Raw genomic sequence first — 19,125 nt, forward strand, 5'->3', positions numbered from 1 at the left:
AGGGCAGGGAGCGGTGCCCTGTGACCCATACCCGAGACGCGGCGCTTCCAAACGAGTCACCACTCGCTCTGTTCCCCTTAGTGAACCCTCCCTCACACGCTGCGCTCGCGGTCGGTTTGCCTTCCCGGTAGCTGGGCAACTCCGGAGAGCAGCGCGACAAAAGCGTTTATTTGGGAAGGAGAAAATAACTCTGGAACCACCCCCCTCCCACCGCTGCCTGCTCCCGTCGGGATAACGCTGCGGTTTGCCCAGGGGAAGTAATCAGGGCTCTGGGGCCTCGGTGCGATGACCCCTGCCCCGACGGTCCCACTCCTTGTAAGGAGCTCAGCTCATCCGGACCCCCCCCCCACCGTTCCCGCCAGCACCCCCGGGACGAGCCGTGAGGGCGGCGCACCGCCCACATCCGCCACACATCACTTCCTGGGCTTTAAAAAACGGGGAAAAAAAATCCAGCTAAGCGGGTCCTGTCCTATCCTGACCCGGGTTCGGGGCCGTACCCGGGTGCCGCCGCTGCCTGCGCCGACACCATGAAGGCTCAGCCCGCGGCAGCCTCCGTCCTCTGCCTGTGCCTGGTGCTGGCGGCCTGCGCTGCCTCCGCCGCGGGAGGGCTCGGAAAGGGTCAGACAAACGCTTTCTTCGGGCTTTCCCCACCTTCTGTCCCCACTCGGGGCGGGTCCGGTCCCCTCAGCCCGCGGGGGCCGCCGGGCGGGGGCAGAGAGCGCAGCTGCGGGCTCTGGAGGTGCGGGGGGCCTTTGCGGGGTCTCTGCTGCCGTGGCTCGGTTCTGGCTGAAGCCCTTCTGAGGGGCTCGGCGGAGCAGCCCCTCGCTGCCTCTGCACCGAGTGCCCCGTGCCCGCCCAGCCTCCGCCGGGCTCCTGGCAGGCGATGAATGGCCCTTCCCTCCACCCTCGGCTTCCCTTGCCCTTCGTGACCGCTGCTCACCTCGTTCTTGGCTTGCCCAAGCTCCTTGTCTAATTACCGTGTCTAATAGCCCTGCTCACCCGGGGCCTGAGCTTCACCCCAGGTGCTGGCTTTGCCGTAGAGGTAAATCTCCTCCTCAAGGCTGGTTGTAACCAATTCGATCAATGACAGCAAAGCTGTGGTGTGGATCCCAGCCAGCCGTTCACCCTTTAATTCCCCAGATGACTTTCATTCAAAAGATACACTCCGTAATGTGTTGGGCGATGCTTTTAAAACACACACGGAAGCGCACCGCAAAGTGAGATTTGTTTTAATATAGAAAAGCTTTTGAGAAGTGTTTCCCAGCTAGAACAATAGAAGCTTTTCCCTGTTTTAACATTTTGGCCTTTGACTGAAATAGCTGACGTGTCAATATTCTGGGTAAACCGGACTTGTGCTAATGCAGCTGGGGTTTGCTCCGGAATGCTGGACTCGTACAAACGCAGCCGTGTGTCCCGGGCTGCCTCAGCAGCTGCTGTGTGGGTGGAGGGAACAGGGACGAGCATCCCCACCCTGCTGCGAGCTCTTCTGTTTGATGTGTTGCAACACTTATGTTCACAGTTGCTCATATCAGCAGAGAAGATCAGGTAACACAAACACTGCGCCACTGTCCTCACCTCCCGGGTGCTGAACTGAGGACTCCTGAACACTTGCTGAAGCTGGTTTAGGCTGTCTCCAGCTTCTTTGCCATAGTTGTCTACTGGAAACAATGTCCACTTTCTTCTGTGTCAGCACTGGCAGTCTGTGGCTCCCGATCTCTGTGTAGCTCCCAAAATCTGCTCCCCTCAGCACCTTGGGCACGGCGGGTTCCTGACTAATCTGAGCCCTTAGGGATGGGAAGGGACAAGCTGAGGCTCATGTTTGGCCATCCAGCACAGTAATTGTTAATTACTGGAACCAAGATTTCTGAGGAGGTGTTCCAAGAGAGTTCCTCTTTGCACAGCTCCTGGATCTCCTTCATCTAAGCTCTCTAGGTGGCTTTTGGCTGTGCTGTGTTGGCTACTAAAAAAACCCAACCCTGGCAGTCTCTGCTTTGCAGCTGTTAAACATACACTGACTCACTCCTAAGTCAATTGACATAACAAGACTTGTTATCTGGATGCCAGATAAAATATTTCCTGCTTCATTCAGTCACTGTAACATTCAGAAATCTGTATAATGGTGTTCTGTCTTGCTCTTCCCTGATATTACCATCAGCAGGAATACTTAGCAGAATAGCTTTAGAGCAATTAATGATTGTATGTTGGCCTAGAAATTTTTAAGTTTCAGTTTAGTTCACCTTCAGTGGGATTTAGGAAGCCAAATGCTGACATGTTTAATTTGTCATTCATCAGATAATAAATGTTCACAGATTGAAAAAGAACAGAGAATAATCAGAAGGCACTTCAATTTTAATATCTGTTTGGGGGATTTTAGTGTCATTTACATACATACATAGAAATATTCATGAGCATGGCTTGTTCTTGTTAATTAATTTCAATGGGATTCCTCATACGACTGTGTGGGCTGTAAGTATTTGCAGAAGTCTTTCCAGAAGTGGGGCTATAAAAAGGAAAAGTGGGGCTTTAAACAAGGAATATAAAATGAGTTGGGTTGGGCTGTTTTCCTCGGCTAGCTGACACATTAAATTATGCAGCATTTATAAACCCTTCTCTCTGGCAGGTTTTGGAGATCATATTCATTGGAGAACACTAGAAGATGGGAAGAAAGAGGCAGCAGCCAGGTATGTTTGTTAGTTTTAAATACAGAAATGCATTTTTAGAAGCATTCACAAAGGTTCTATTTCAGCCCTAATTTTAACCACAGAAAAGAGTATTAACAAAACCGAGGATTGTTTAGGAGACTCTTCACATCCCTGTAGCTTATTGGAGAGAAAATGCAGAATTTTGTTAGCTTTGCTAAGGCACCACCTAGGTTTAATCACTGCAGTCTAATTAAATGATTGAAGCCCTAGCATGTCTTTGAAGTGAGAAAATAATTATTCATCACAGTAAAGAAAGATATGGTTCTCAAACACACAAATGCAAGTGTAAGTGGTGCTCAATGCCTTTAAACTCAGCAGTGCTAAGAGCTTCCCTAAAATTCCCTGGGCCTGTATAGATGAGGCCTCAGCATGAGGTATTTTGTTTCCATCTGCAGCAAAAATCTGGAAGTTTAAAACTGTAGTGAACTGACAGAACCTGGTTTGGGCTAAGCTTAAATTCTAAAAAGAACACTGTCTATGAAAAATGACATCTGGGCTTTTTTTTTTCCTCAGAGTTTCTTCTGCTTCTTGGTAAAATGCAAGGAGAATGGCATGCTTATAAATTTTACTTGCATTTTAACTTTATAACCTAGATCTGACAATGCTGACATGAGCAGAAATTGGTCATGAAACTTCCAGGTTTGCTGTTTAATTTAGCTCTGCTCTCAAACTGATCCATCTGGCAAGCTCTACACTCCAGAGCAGACATTGAATTAACCCAGATGGTACATTTCAGAAGTCTTACAAGTTTTGATAACTTGATACTTTAGCATTTGGGGGGGGGGGGAAAGAAAGTAGATGGTTTCAGTATTTACAGTTATAATTGTAGCATTGCTTTGCAATGCAGCAGAGGAAGCTTTAAAATGAGACAGAGGAGGGTGGGAGGGATGGCAAGGTGTGAGCTCTCAGGTTTGGGCAGGGTTAGCGTTCCTTCTCCAAAAGACCCTGCAGCAAAGGATGGGATGGGTGTGAACTGCACACTCTCCTTTCATTGCTGATACACAGATCTGCTCGCTGATTTGAGTGCAGGGGTGAGGAGCTCGGCAGCATCTGAGGAATTGAATTGAAGCATTGGGAGAAACTACTAGTACCAAAGAAAATACAAACCTTAAATGTACATTTTTTTCTATAATTTTTTTTTACCACAAATCAGGAATTGAAAAATTGCACAAAATTATCTGGGATGCATCAAGTGAGATGCACCAGAGCTGGTGGTTTAGGAAGTTTCAAACCTTCGATTTCAATTCTGTAAACTGCACAGTGTCGTGGGATGCTGGGGACTTCTCGGTTTTAAGTTCCCTGCGGGCGAGGGCGCGGTCCCTTGGTTCCAACAGCTGCTGCGATGGCGTTTTTGAGCCGGACGCCTGGCAGGGCGGTGCGGCGGTGCCGGAGCCGTGCCGGGGCCCGGTGATGCTCTGCGCCCGTGGGGAGGAGCAGCGCGCCGGGGGCTGCGCGGGGGCGCCGTGCGGGGCCTGTCCCGGGCGCTCCGCGGGCCGGGGCGGGCTCGGGGCGGGCTCGGGGCGGGCTCGGGGCGGGCGTGCCCGGCGGAAGCAGTCGCTCCCCGTCCGGGTCGGGTGTCGCTGGCGGGGCGATGCCGCTGGTGGTGCTGTGCGGGCGGCCGGGCAGCGGCAAGAGCCGGCGGGCGGCCGAGCTGCGGGAGGCGCTGGCTGGCCCGGAGCGGGCGGCGCACATCGTGACCGAGGCGGAGGGCGGCCGGGCGGCGCTGCGGGCCGAGGTGGAGCGGCGGCTGAGCCGGCGGGACGTGGTGATCGTGGACGCGGGCAACGAGCTGCGGAGCATCCGCTACGAGCTGTACTGCGCGGCGCGGCAGGCGGGCACGCCGCGCTGCGTCCTGCACTGCGCCGGCGGCGGGGGCGGCCCCGACGAGCCGCCCTTCGAGGAGCCCGACCCGAGCTGCCGCTGGGACCGGCCGCTGTTCGCGGTGCGCGGGGAGGAGGCGCTGCCGCTGGGCGCCATCCGCGCCGCGCTGTTCGAGAGCGCCCCGCCGCCGCCGCACCGCGCCACCCGCACGCAGCCGCTGCAGTCGTGCGGCTTCCTGCACCAGCTGGACCGCGTCACCCAGGACGTGCTGGCCGCCGTGCTGGCCGCGCAGAGGAGCGGGGCCCAGCCCGGAGAGACCATCCGCGTCCCCGGCGTGGCCGAGGGGCTGGTGCTGAGCCGGCCCGTGAGCGTGGCCGAGCTGAGCCGGCTGCGGAGGCAGTTCATCAGCTACACCAAGATGCAGCCCAGCGATGAAAACCTGCTCCAGCTGGCCAGCATGTTCGTGCAGTACCTGAGCCGCAGCATCCAGTGATGTGTCGTCTCTGCCACCCAGCAGTGGCGGTGGCCCGGCCTCGAAGTACTCGCAGCGGGAAGAATGTGGCTTCAGGCACAGAGCCTGCAGAGCCTGGGTCCCGCCTGTCGGGGTGCAGCATCGCTCGGCAGCAGCAGCTCTGAGAATTGGGCGCCGTGTCCCTGCAGCAGCCGAGGCAGCTGCACTGCTGGGGGATCTCTAGGGAAGCAATTCCTCACCCCTGCCTTCTCCCCACTGGCATCTTGCAAAAAGGAGAGCTGCTGGTGCATCCCCAAGCGAGTGAAGTCTCCTGTGGAGACCAAACCCCAGTAATCAAACAGTGTGACAGGAAAGTGCAAAAGGTGATGACTGTAGGGAAAAGTTTTCCCTCCACATTGGCATGTGTATGCCTGGAATAAGAGGATTCTTTTTTCAGAGCTGCCTCCAGATAATGTCAAGCTGCAGAAGAGACTTCAGGTTCAGAACTGGAACAGGCTGTATTTTTAGGATGTGACTTTCAAAAAATCTGACTGAGCCCAGGAGTGATTTGCAACTTTGCACTGCAAAGAGGTGCTGGTTTAACAAATTCAAACTGCTCTGTTTCAGGTCTAATAATAAAATGTGTGCCTTCAATGGAGTAAAGTCTTAATTTACCTGCAGGACTATTTTACTGAAATAGCTTTTTTTCTTCAAGGTCATCATTATACACCCTTTAAAACACAAATTGCTTAAAAATTAGTGCTGTCATAGGAAAAATGACCTAAAATGACGGTGTCTGTTCTGTATGAAACTCATAAGTCTGTGATGGGTAGCTAAGTTTCCAAAAATTTTGGGTACAGCTTATATAAACTCACTTTCTGGTGGATACTTCATTCTAATAAAGGGTGGATTTTTGTTTTAATTTTACATGTAGTGTAGTGCTCACTGTGATGAAATGAAGTGAGGCAGGAAGGGTTACTTCAGTTACAGTGTCTGTCTGTCTGACACTGCTAAGGGGCTTTATGCACTGCAGAACTGACAAATGATTACAAAAATGTTTTTATGTAAACAAGTTTGTCTCACCAGTCAAAGCAAAGAGAACAAAGCTGAGAAAACACATCAGTTATCTCAAACCTCTGTGAGCCCGCACTGACTAAAAGTTGGTATTTCAAGGATGTGAGCGCTTTCGTTTAAAATCTGGTTTTAAAATTTCTTTAAAATGTGTGTGGCAGTACTGACCACCAGACAATTGAACTCTTTCAACGTAAATCACTGATCCTTGATGATAAGATCAATCTTAAAACCAGTCTGAAATCAGCCTCTCCTCAAGAAAGAAGCAAAATAATTTTGGACTCTCTATAGAAACAATGAAAAGAAGTGGTTTTTCATCATCATGGAGAGGGCACTGACTCAATGCAAGCTTTACCAGGGAAATGTGTGTTCTTGCTCCTTACTGCAAACAGTGTATAAAGTTGATGACATACTGGTTAATTATAAATGGCAAATTTGTTTTTGAACAATTCTAAATGTTTATAGCTTCCTTTCCACCCTTTCCTCATTCTAAAGTTCATTACTGAATACTGCTAAGTAGAGGTTTCTTTTCATATCTATTTACAGCTAAAGAAAAACTCATACACCAGTTCTGCTAGTAATTAATGTTGTGTGCAAAGGTGTTAATAATTCATGTGTATGAAAATTTGACTTTATTTTTACCCCCTAATACGATGCAGAATTTACAGTTGGAGAAAGCTTACAGTTTGCTTTGCTTGGCACATCCTGAAAGGAGTATCCATACAGGATGTTCTCTCCAGATTCCTTCCTCTCCTTCACCTAGTTTTAGACCGTTCTTACTGTTCTGGAAGCCATATGATTATTATTTGGAAACTGGGTAGCATAGCTAGTAAAGGTAAAATGAATTATTTGGAAAGAGTGAAATCAAAAATAACTCAGTCCTTTTGCATTGCACTTTATTTAGGCTGCAGTTCCTCACAGACCCACTCTCCTCCTTAGCCCTGGTACCAGACACATCCATCACAATTACTTTCAGCATACAAATGTGTAGGAAGCCATGCAGGCAAAGGGTCTGCTGGGTTATGGGGTTTGCTGGTTGCTTAGTGGAGGGCCTTAGTCACAGGAGGTGACTGAGACATGGGCTGTAGTGGGGAGAGATTGTCACCCACTGGATTGCCTGAAGCAGCCATGGGAATCCATCCTGAGATCTCTCAAGCAGCGGCTGTCATTAACCATTTCCAGTAATCCATGAAAAAAAAGCATGGCCAGTCTGAGAAATCAGTACTAAGAAGAGAAAGTCTCTTCCTCTACACAAGCAGTTATTGGCTGGCAGCTGTAATAAATTATTATATTACAGTTTTTAAGATTGGGAAAAGACAATCTTAACGCACCCCATCATCTCTTTACATCTGACTTATTTCCCATTACATTTAGTCTTTGAGGAAAGCTTGACTGTTAAACTGTACATGTAATAGAATTTCTTTGACAATTTTCTTTCTTTTTGTTAGTGGTTTGCCTCTTATGGTTATCATCCACAAGTCCTGGTGTGGAGCTTGCAAAGGTAAGTGCATTGAGTACTAGAGCTTGCTGGAATTTCTGGTGAACCTTTGTGTAGAAATCATGTAGCCATGAGAAATGTGAACTTTGCATCCAAAATGTAACTAATGGTATTTGTATTTCATGGAGAGTGGCATGACATGGCAGTGCCGTGGCAAATAAACCAGCTGGGTGTATGGCTAAGCCTTAAAGGATGAGGTAGTTGAGTGGGAGTGGTGGTTTACAGCAGGATTTCTGCATCTGTTGCACTGGATCAAATACAGCCACCTGTGTTTGTTGGGCAAGCTTCAGCCCATGGCTGCCAAGCAAGAATTGCTTCAGGTCCCTCCTGTACTGAGCCTGGCTGGAAGGGTTGAATACATATATTCCATTTAGTCACTGCTCATTGAAAAGTGCCACCTCTCCAGAGGGAGGGATGAAGTAGAGATTCTGAACTGACCTGAAAATCTGAAATATTTTCCACTGTTTTTACATACCTCTTATTTTTTTCTTTAGCTTTAAAGCCAAAGTTTGCTGAATCCAAGGAGATCTCTGAACTTGCCCATAATTTTGTTATGGTCAACCTTGAGGTAGGCTGCCTTCTGCTCTGTATCCATCTTCTGCTTAGTCATGAAGCGTTTGGAATCTGACTCAACTGGTTGCATCCTGTTTTGTGTACATCCTAAATCCTGCACTCCTGAATAGGCATTCAGCATTGATTGACAGAGCTCATTGTTTAAAAAAGACTTTTTTTCCAGTCTGGTTATTTTAATTGTGTTTATAAACCTGGCTTTCTGCCATTGTCTCTTTAACAGTTTGTACCTTGTGTGGATCAGTTTCCACAAGAAAGGAATTTATGTTCGTTCTCTCAGTACATATCAAACATTCCTGCAACAGAGTGGGCTGGGTAATGCAAATTGACAGACCAGAAAAAATGTTATTATTTTCACAAATGATACTTATGTAGGTAAAAATAGCTTTCTTTCCTTTGATAGTGGAGGATACTGCAGTTACTTATTGTCTTGTTAATGTTTAAGTTGCTCAGGGTAGAAGGAATCTAAAGGCAATAGCTTATTTCTGTAAAACACACCATGTTTTGTTAGATGTCTTGCTAATATCTTCCTTCTCTCTGCCTTGCTGTGGTAGGATGATGAAGAGCCAAAGGATGAAGCCTTTAGTCCTGATGGAGGTTACATTCCCAGAATCCTTTTTATGGGTAAGGCATCCACAGGTGTTTTGTCCCTTTACTGCACTGGGTTCTTACTCTTTCCATCTGAATTTCCTGTTGGATTTCTTATTTCGTAGACCCCAGTGGAAAAGTCCATCCAGAAATCATAAATGAGAGAGGAAATCCCAGCTACAAGTATTTCTATACCAATGCTGACCAAGGTATGTGCCAAGTCGTTTGAAGTGCATTTTTGGTGAGATGAAGCTTTGGCAGTGGAGAGAAATGATGTTACTTTAAAGTATAACTGGGCGTGGTTAAATACAGTGTGAGTGATTCTCTAATGCCTCAGGAACCACATTCAGAATCATGATTCACCTTAATATCTACTAGAAATCTGTAGGACTTAATTTTGTCTCCAGTTCTGGCATGAGGAATCATGGAATTTGCATGATCCAGCCACACATAGTTGGGAAGAGGGTGCAGGACTATTTTTTTTCTTACAGATTAATCCGTAGGTCTACATTCTGTAACTGTGTTGTTTTAAAATGCTTTAATTACCAGTTCACCTTGATGTTTTCACCCTGAGATTAATAATTGGTATCTCTCTGTGTAATTTTTCAGTTGTCCAAGGGATGAAGGAGGCCCAGGAGAAGCTGACAGGCGATGCTTTCAAACAAAAGCACCTGGGAGATGAACTATAATGAATACACTGAATGATACCTTCTCATCACTTCAAAACTAAGAGGAAATGATTAAACAGACAAAGAATGTAGATGCACTGAAGGGACATAATTCCCCTGTCAACAATGTTAGGTTAAACCCTGTTTGGAATTCACACACACACAACAGTTACAGTGTTTTCTCTGCCTGGCAGTTTGCACCGTGGTGGTTCTTTGCAACTGGGTAATGTGCAAACACATCTCTGTGTGTTTGAGCAACCACTAATACTTGGTGTTAAAAGGGAGGTGTGTAGGGAAAACACCATTTGAGGGCAATGTGATGGGAAAAACTAGAAGTAGCCATCATTTTGACACTGATCAGGGTTGAATCTCTCTTTTCTCACTGGTATTATGTGATCCCATCGTTTTTACTGGGCATTCCCATCACTGGGGCATGTTCCTGGGCCAGTTGTTTTCTAGGTATCCAAAACCATGAATTCTCCCACCACCAAGAAGAATACATTTCATGAATGTCCAAGTAGCATGTTAATTATCAGCTCTGCAAATGTATTTTTGTGTAAAACTGTGTGATTCATCTTTATTTGCCTTTGGGCAGAAATTTAACTTTTTCCTTACGCACTCACCTTTTGATTGTTTCATCAAGTGAGGGTGGGTTATGTTGAAGCTTTATGGGGTTTCCCCTTTTATTTGAATGTTTTTGGCGAATGCCTTGCCATCACATTGTACTGTATTTTTGTACCAGGGTGAAAAAATTAAACCTTTTTAAACATAAGCATGCAGAGACTGTTTTGTGGTGAAGGGTGTCAGTTTACATTCTTAAGCATGGGGGGATCTGTTTTTGTTCGTGTTGCAGTGATTATTAATGTTGACTGTCAAAACTGAAGGTTTCTCCTTTTTATAATTAAAAGACCCATTTGTTTTTCCATACAATTACAATTCAGCCAGTCTTACTACCCACACTGTTGAAGGCAATGTGTTCATTTACTGGAACTGAAGAAAAGAATAGAGGGGAGTAAAATCACCTCTCCTAACCTGCTGGGGACACTTTCTAATGCAGCCCAGCGTGCTGTGGGTTTCTTTGTCACATGTGTGCAGTGCTGGCTCACAGTCAGCTTGTTCTCCACCTGGATTCCCATACTCTCCTGGGCAGCAAAACAGATTTCCAGACTCTACTGATGCACAGGTTGTTCCTCCCCACTTGAGGGACTCTGGATTTCCTTTTCTTGAGCCTCCTGACAACTCTTCTCTGCCCATTTCTCCAGCCTGTTGAGGTCCTCAGTGGCAGCACAACCGCTGTTACCTGGGTATCAGCTCCTCTCCCCAGCTTTCTATCAGCTGCCAGTTTGCTCAGAGTTAGGTGTTAAAAAGTACCAAACAAGGGCACTCCACTAATGATGAATCCCCTTCAGCCCAGCTGTTCTGCCAGTTTTACATCCATTTCATTTATTTAGGTTGTACTTCATCAGTTTGGCTATGGGGATGCTTTGGGAGACAGTGTTAAAAGCCATAGTAAAGCCAAAATAAACACCACCTACTGCTCTCCCCTCAGCCAGCAAATTAGTCATCTCAAGCAATAATTCCTGTCCAAAACACACTTGCCATAACTTCCCATAACAAACAGGGAGATCATTTTGTACAGGTACTTTTTGAAGAGCCATCTGGGGACATTAGGTGGGGAAAATTGTTTATACAATAAACCCAACTTGTCAACTGAATCCATTTTTATTGTTCAACAGCATTAGGTCCGTCTAAGGAATTTTAGGCACCAAAACTGAACTGGATACTAAAAGACAAGGACTCAGTGAAATCAATGGGATTATTGCACGTTGCAATTACCCTGCTCACGTGCTAATAGTTACTCTACAGGCTTACATTCTCTGCTTCACTTGCAAATTGTCTAATAAATTAACAAGGGAATTGAGCTCAGCAGTTACTCTCAAGTCATATCAGCCTCAAAATAAATCTGTATAAGCCTTAAAAAAGCATTTGTCTTGTGCAAAATATTCCTTTCTCCCCCAGCTCTACCAGTTGATCAAATTTAAAAAGTTCCTATCTGATGCTCATTTTATTCAGAGCTTTAGATTGACGTGACTGAAAAATCACTGCTATGGCTTTTTTACTTGCCACCAGGGGGAGGACTCTGCGTGTTCATCTGGGATAAGATTCAACAAATCATAATTAAAAAACAATCTGATGCAAATTAGCAGGGTGCACCTCGGTGGGTTTCCATGCATGGTTTTGCAGCAGCTCTGCCCTGCTTTTATCTCTGCAGTGAAGCTGCAGCCTGTGGGGTGTACATCAAGTGTCCCTTTCTTTGCAAAATGCTCTGATGCCTGAAGCAGTGTGGCCGCAAAGTAATTTTTTGAAAGTTCTTAATCCACAGACATCTCCCTTCAGTGACAGGTATGGGCAGTGTGCTTCATCTTTTACATTTAATACCACCCTGATTCAAAGTTATCGTCCTTCACATCTTCTCTCATGCACCTCCTCTCCTTAGCCCTTCATGCCTTCCAGACTTAGTACTTTGGAAGGAAAAATTATTTCATGACCCTTTTTCCTTTGTTCTTCAGCTGCCTCCCTTCTCTCTAATCCTTTCTACCCTCTGTATGTTCAGACACGGTGAGTGGGTACAGCTTCCCCACCCTCTCTTTCATCTGCTCTTTTCCAGACCATGCTTTTGTCCTCTGTAGCAGGATGGAGCTTGGCACTTGCTGGCCTGCTTGGTGTCCAGCTGGGGTCTCAGCAGAATATGATTTATGTGCTGTCACAGCTTCACTTCTAGGGACAACTGGTTAACTTGTGTAAAAGCTGTTTCATGTCTCTGGGTTACAGGGTGAACCTACTTTTGATCTGTCACTGAAGTATTTTTTCTCTTTTATTTCTCTCTTTTTCTTCTCCTACCTGTTAGTTTTATACCTGGACGTATTTGTTGCTATCTCCTACTGCAGATTCTTTACATCCTTCTTCTTTATAATCTTGGTAAGGCTGTACTGATGGTTGTAATTTTCTTCTGTGCAGAGGGATCCACCCAGCAGTTGCTTTTTGTGTGTTGTGGGACACAGACAAGTCCCCAGGGCTTAGAGAAGCTGCTGCAGGTCAGTGTTTCCTGTAGCTGTGTTTGAAGTTAGTGTTACACTGCAGCACTGCTCAGTAACCAGGCCTCAGACGGGTTTGCCCCATCAGCTTTGTGTCTTGTGCTGCCCAACTGCGTATGGCTTGTAGTAACTTATGTGATCACTTCTTCAGATGCATCTAGAAATCCCCTTGGATTCTCCGCTTCTCCTCCTTCTGTGGTGATAAAAACCCAAAGACACTTCAAAATTCTTAGTAGAGACCCAGAGAACTGCCAGGTCGAATCAATCTCATGTAAGCAAACATGCTGTCAGTTCCCTTTCTTCCAGAAACAACCTACAGAGTAAAAAATACCCCAAAGTTAATTAGGGAGTTGGATTGCAGCTCCCATCTGGCTGCCTGGGAGCAGAGGTTGCTTTGTGCACCTGAGGCTGGACAGGTTTTAAGGAAGTGTCAGCTGGAGGCTCAGGGAACCTTTCCTTTGCCATGTTTAGCAGCAGGGAACAAAACTGCAACAACCAAGAGTGCCTGCATGGCCAGAGTGTCCCATCTGTCATCCTGGCATGCTGAGTTTAGGAGTCATCTACTTCAAACACACTTTTGTCCCTGTGGCTGTCTGCTTGCCACCGTGTCTAGCCTGTATCCAACTGCTAATGAGCTTCATTCACTCAGAGCTTGTTTAGAGCTCCTGCAATGAACAGCTCTGAAGTGAAATATTATTAAACCTCTATGAATACAAGGTGATATGAATATATTGTTGGAGGTGATGAAACATCTCTTAACTTTTGGGAAGAGGAGAGGTATTTGCATTTATGTTGTGCTGTGATATTTATTTGTGGCTGGCCTGGTATTATGCCTGCTTGGGTTTGCTGAGCCAGGAGAACCACTCCAGGGCTGTTCCTTGACAGCTGTCGCTATGGCTGGATCTAAACTTGAGGCCTGAGGATGGAGATTCAGAAAGCAATAAAGATGGAATTAGTCTGAACAGAGCTCTCTCCAGAGAGCGGGATGAAAAGGAGAAGTCACTGCAAATCCATGCTCATTTCAAAAACAGCAATACTGAAGATGAAATTTCTCTAAAAGGTTGCATCCCCTTTCCAGACAGCTGTGTAAGTTGTCTTTGGCTCTGACTGGAGAGGGAAGGTTGCTGCCTGGAGGGAACAAGGAAATAATAATGAAGGTCTAAATGTTAAAAGTCACTTTGTCTCAAAACTATTTGGCATATTAACCCATTCCCACTTTCCTCCTTGAAGAAACAGGTGCTGATTTGTTAAGCAGTTAGTCAAATAATCTCAGTTTGCTTTTCCTCTCAAAGTTTGTCTAGAGTAAGGTGTGGCTGTGCACAGTTCCCAGGCCTGCCATTGTGCAGGGAGCACCACTCCTGCCTCTGCAGCGCCAGCCCGGTGCCACCACGTCAGCACCATCCAAGGAGGAGGAATCTTCACCCACAAGTGCCAGCCAGCCCCTGTCACCTGTCACAGGCAGTGGGAACAGGGACCAAAACTTGAGTGATCCTTTCCAAGCTGTGAAAAATGTCATGGCACCGTTTTGTGCTGGTGAAATCTGCAGTAAGTTCCTTTGATATGGACAAAAAAAAAAAAGGAATAAAGACCCCAAGCTTCTCTGCTCACAACTGTGCTGGAAGCAGGGCCTGGCTGACCTGTGCTAACAGCATTCCAGGTTCTGACTCAGAACAGTGAGAGGCTGTTACACACCACCCCGTGCTGGCTCTCATCCCAGCACGGGGCAGAGGCATCAGGAAAAGGGCAGGGAGCAGCCAGGATGTGGGAGCAGGCAGGATGAGGGAGCAGCCAGGATAGGGGAGCAGGCAGGATTTGGGAAGCAGGCAGGATTTGGAAAGCAGGCAGGGATCTCAGGTGGGTGGGTGCTGCTCCCATGGTCTGTTTTCCTCCAGCCAATACAGGAATCTTCTCCTCCATTCCCATGTATCTGCTGTGATGTGGGGAGTGAAGGGAGCCAACTTCCCAGAGTTTCCACCCTCTCAAAAGGTCATGATCCCATTGTTACCACTCCAAGTCAGGGCAAGGGAGGAGCTGGAGCAGGCTGAAAGGGCAGCAGTGTGTAGACTGAGTTTGGCTAAGGCTGTAGGTAACTGCCTCCTGATTAGAGTTTATTTGCTGGTATACACTCATTTTTGGACCATTTTGCACATGCACAGCATGAAGTAGGTAGATGTGCTGCAGAAATATTAATTGATAAGAACTGCAGATGTTCTCTCTGCTTTTTGAGAGTGCTTCAGGTCACAACATAACATGCTGTGCATAAAAGAAGCTGCACTGGCAGCACAGTCAAATTTGGATGTCACTTTATTGTGCTATTTCTGATATTATGAACAGCCTTCAAAGAGCCATTTGTGAGGATTTGGGTGCATTAGCCCTATTAGAGGGAATGAAATTCACACACTTCCTGGAGACACAGCATGGGCCTTACATGCTCTTTATTTCTCACTGAAGTGGAGAAACACCTGGTTGAGTGCTGCCTATTCAAACAAAGAGGATTTTGTTTGGATGTCTTGTTTTTACCTGGCTCCCCTGGACAACAGCTGGTTTAACTGTTTTGGTGCTGTTCGTGCTTTAAGAATAAATAAATCAATACATAAATAGATATATTAATTTTTTTCAATTCCCTTTCTAGAAAAGATTAAATTAGTTCCTTCAGATCAATTGCACTGTGTGGGGATGCAGTGTTTTGAATTAAAAATGTTGAGAGAGTAGTAGAGTATGTATATTGTGCTTGATAAATGTGCTCTCATGACTGCTGTGAGAGTGAGATAGATCCACATGTCAGAAAACAAGATAAAGCACAGCATCTGCTTTTCCACCTCCGTGTGCTTGTGGGAGTTCTTTCCTGTTTCCTTATTTCCCCATCTATAAATCTAAAATAACAAAGACCTCCCCCACTGGAAGTGGTGTCAGCAATTCATGACTGTACAACATTAAACCTGGAAGGGCAGTGCACTAGGAGAGCAAAAAATGTTCAGTCCATAAATTATACAAACATGTCTAAACAAGGTGATAGCAAAAATCACTATATATTCTCCTGTCTCCTAATTACCTAGATGCATGCCTTCTTTTGGTTATCCCTGACTAAGAAAGGGCTTGTAGGTAAACACTGGGGTTTCAGGGATGGCATGAAATCTGGAAAAGTCCTTGAAAATTAGGATTGAACAGTGGCTCTGCGCTTGTGGCTGCAGTAATGGGATGTCAAATCAGGTGATCACTACCAGATGCCCAAGTGAGCCTCAGTCATGGTGTGTCCTTTGCATCAAAGGTGCAGGTATGTGCCCACGAGCAGTTGCATTCTGTGTTGGTGCTTTGGAGGGCTGTGGGATCCCAATGGTTTTCTAGACTGAGCATCAATCAGCAGACTGGGAGAAGAGCTCTACGTGTGTTGGGTTGATGGGAAGTCAGGTTTTGGCAAAGGCACAGCTATCCCAGAGCAACAAGAGGATTGCAAGGTGCTAGAAAGACTTTTTTAGGTGTCAAGCCTGCTAGGCTGTCTTTGAAATTCTTGTTGTAATGAGTTTGGGATTTTGTTACGCTGTTGATTATTTCTAGTTGCCTACACCAAGCCGACACTTTGCTTAAGGCTTAAATCAGGGCCTGGTTTATATAACAGTAATTTTAGTTGGGGTTTTGATGGCAAATACACATTTTCATTCTAGATGAGGGTAGAAAATGACTCTGATGATGGGTAGAATTGTCCCCTGGGCCACCTGGCAGTAGCTCTGACTTGAGTAAACTGAAGAAGCTGTATGGCATCTCCGATGAGAAGAGGTGTTCCTTAAAGCTGCTCAGCATCTCTCCTGTGATTGTTCCTAAAATACTCTCTTTAGCTATATGCTAGTCATATAGTACTGCTATGCTTCCTGGCTTTCTACATTCTGGTAATACTGGTAACTAGTCAACTGCCCTGGATGAAATGTAGCAATAAATCAACTGTCAGACTCCTCTAAAGTGGCTGAAATGTTATAAAGCCCAAGCTGCTCCAAGGGCTGGTTGACCTATGAGCCAGTCCAAAGACCACCGAAGATCAGAGTGGAGGATCAGATGCTGAAGATCACCAGATGTGCAAAAAGCTTTTGCAAGTGGACAAAATGATTCCTGTGCTGTGTGGGCAGTGTCCAAGCTGTGCTGTGTGGGCAGTGTCAAACAAAAAGCACAATGAGACTGAGAAAAAAAGCAAGCTCTGGAGGACATAGCAGGGTGAAGAGACATCTGCACCCCCAAGTTTCAAGGGTTTGAGTTCATAAGTGCTGCCTGAAGACACAAATCTTGCAAATCCACTCCCTTTAACATCTGCTCTGGCCTCCCCTCACAAGGAGCCTCTCTCCTGGGCCACAAGACCTTGTGTTTGTACTGAGGCACTTGATTAAATCTGCCATCTTTGCAGGTTGTTAGGGAAGCACCTTCTTAGTTATGTCACATATAATAGTTAATATGTTTTAAACCCCCCAATATTTAGTTCATTCTGTCTAGGACATCATCTCTAAAGGCTATTTTGGTTTCCTGGAAAGGAACAGACCACAGCCAGGTCTCTCTGGGGTCTAAAGTGTTTTAAAGCTAAGAAGGTCCATCACAACCTCTTCATCAGACCTCCTTTGTGTGAACGACTTAGATCCCAGCCACTGCCTCAATTTTTGTCTTCTCACTAGCAGAAATGTAGTGCCTGGTGCCACAGCGGCCATCACTAGGCTTCAGAGTTAACAGTGCTACTGATGAGAATCCCAACAGCGGAAAGTGCCATAAAACTGGCAAGTTTGGGTCGTACTCGGGACGTTTTCCCTGCTCGCGGGGGCTCCTGGAGCTCCTGAGGCGATGGCCATTCCCGCGCTCCCTGTGGGCCACCGCCCCCGCCCCGCCGCGCTCCGCCCCCGGGGCCGCCCCAGGTACGGGCGGGGGGGCGGCTCCCGCCACGCGAGCAGCGGCCGCGGGACCGCTCGGCTCGGCTCGGCTCGGCTCGGCTCGGCTCGGCTCGGCTCGGCTCGGCTCGGCTCGGCTCGGCTCGGCTCGGCTCGGCTCGAGTTCGGTTGGGCTCGGCTCGATTTGCTTCGGCTCGTCCCGGCTCGGTTCGGCTCGGCGCCGCCGTTCCTTCGCCGCAGGTAAGAGCCGCAGCCCCTCTGAGGGGGCTCCTCCCGCGCCGTCGGGGCTGCTTCCCCTCGAAGGTGGCGGGGAGGTGTTCCGCGCCGGCGGTGTTCCGCTCCTCACGTCCCCACCGGGACCCACAAACTCCTCCTGCCCTCCTCGCACCGAGCGTCGGGGCTGTCCCCGGGCTCCGCGGGACGGGAGCCGGGCCGGGAAGCAGGAGGTGCCCGGCGGGTGAGCGCCGGTGGGTGCTCCGTGCCCCGAGGTGTGGTGTAACGGGCAGCCCTCGGGAGCGGCGGGGCGGAGAGGGCAACAGCAGTTCCATCTGTAAAATAAACATTTCCCAGCAATGAGAGGCGATACAATATTGCCTTATCTCTAAAATACCCTCAGCCTCGCGGGAGGGGAGGCGGGAGAGCGGGGCCTTCCCGGCTGTTCTCCAGCTGGTGCGTAACCCGCCCGTTCCCGTCACCCCGGGCAGTGCCCGGCTCGGGGAGGGGAGCAGGTGACAATAACGCGACTGCTCGCCGCTGGAGCCCTGCCGGGAAACGCGGCACCTGCTCGGGGCAGGGCAGGGACCCGCTGCTGCCGGACCGCACAGCCCGCCCGAGCCCTCACCGCAGAGCCGCTGACAGCCGGAGGAGCGGACTCGCCCGTACCCACCCTGCCCTCAGAGCCCCGGGCAGCGAGCCCACCGCACCAAGCCAGACGGATCCATCTTCTAATTTAGTTCATTAAAAGTATAAACTCGCCGGCTTGTCCAGTTTACGCTGTACAAAACGCATGTGGTATTTTTTTTTGCCATGCATTCTGGGACGACGCGTTGGTTTTCCGCGCTGTTTTCTCCAGCAGCCCGGCGGTGTCGTTGGAGTGCGGGGTAGCATCAGCCTGTGGGACCGCAGCGGTGCCGCCGACACCGGCACGAGTGGCTCCACCTTTTTCACCTTTTTGCCTCCTGCGCTGTCCTTTCCGTCTTACAAGCAACGACGTGTTGTGTGCTTGTGCAGTGCATCAGGTTGATCTGACCTAAATTAAGTGTAACTTGTAAAAAAAAAAAAAAAAAAAGAATAATTTTAATGTGGTTTTTCCCATGTCCTGAGACAATATAAGACCGTGCTCTCAGAACATATTTCTGTGACATTCTTTAGTGGTAAATCTGGTTTTGACTTCTGCTGTTTTGTTTCTCATCACTTATGCCTGACCCAGTGCTGCACTCTCAGTTGTGCAAATAATAGTTTGCAGGGCTTCAGAGTTGCCTGGATTAGCTCTGGGTCCAGATAACATTCTCTTGTGAACACTTTTTTTTTTCCCCTTCAAAGGTAAAAATGTCACTGGAACTATCATTTTGATCTGCGTGTTTGTAAGTGTACTCAGATCATGGGAGCACTGGTATTGGGTTATAGAGGGTACAAAATTGAATCCATACACTGCTGTATGGAAGTGTGAAACTAAAAGGCTTTTTTTCCCTATTATTTGTGGTTCCTGTCCTGGAGGTGGTCATATATGTATTTACTGGGACTTCACTGCCTTCAGGACAGTTTTATCAGAACAATTTATAGTGTAAGTCAGAAGAGAGACA

The 19,125-nt window shown here is 47.5% G+C and overlaps 3 protein-coding genes across 5 annotated transcripts in view; all 3 read left to right on the forward strand.

Moving 5' to 3' along the window:
• The first annotated feature begins 401 nt into the window (after nucleotides 1–401).
• TXNDC12 (thioredoxin domain containing 12) lies at nucleotides 402–10,141 on the forward strand. The gene is made up of 7 exons (XM_063407083.1): nucleotides 402–618; nucleotides 2,621–2,681; nucleotides 7,494–7,546; nucleotides 8,038–8,111; nucleotides 8,668–8,737; nucleotides 8,827–8,910; nucleotides 9,311–10,141. The coding sequence occupies exons 1-7, from the start codon at nucleotides 528–530 to the stop codon at nucleotides 9,388–9,390; spliced, it is 513 nt and encodes a 170-aa protein (XP_063263153.1). The 5' UTR covers nucleotides 402–527; the 3' UTR covers nucleotides 9,391–10,141.
• On the forward strand, nucleotides 4,226–5,628 carry KTI12 (KTI12 chromatin associated homolog). The gene has a single exon (XM_063407082.1). The coding sequence runs from the start codon at nucleotides 4,294–4,296 to the stop codon at nucleotides 5,014–5,016; it is 723 nt and encodes a 240-aa protein (XP_063263152.1). The 5' UTR covers nucleotides 4,226–4,293; the 3' UTR covers nucleotides 5,017–5,628.
• Nucleotides 10,142–17,430: 7,289 nt separating the features above from the next.
• RAB3B (RAB3B, member RAS oncogene family) overlaps nucleotides 17,431–19,125 on the forward strand; it is a 50,823-nt gene continuing 49,128 nt past the window's right edge. For 2 of the 3 annotated variants that reach the window (XM_063407087.1, XM_063407086.1), the window contains exon 1: nucleotides 17,431–17,563. The gene's annotated coding sequence lies outside the window, so the exon portion shown is untranslated. The remainder of the gene's footprint in view (nucleotides 17,564–19,125) is intronic. The other variant, XM_063407085.1, reaches the window with a different exon arrangement.

Source organism: Prinia subflava, chromosome 10 (assembly GCF_021018805.1).
Source record: "Prinia subflava isolate CZ2003 ecotype Zambia chromosome 10, Cam_Psub_1.2, whole genome shotgun sequence".
Classification (NCBI taxonomy): domain Eukaryota; kingdom Metazoa; phylum Chordata; class Aves; order Passeriformes; family Cisticolidae; genus Prinia; species Prinia subflava.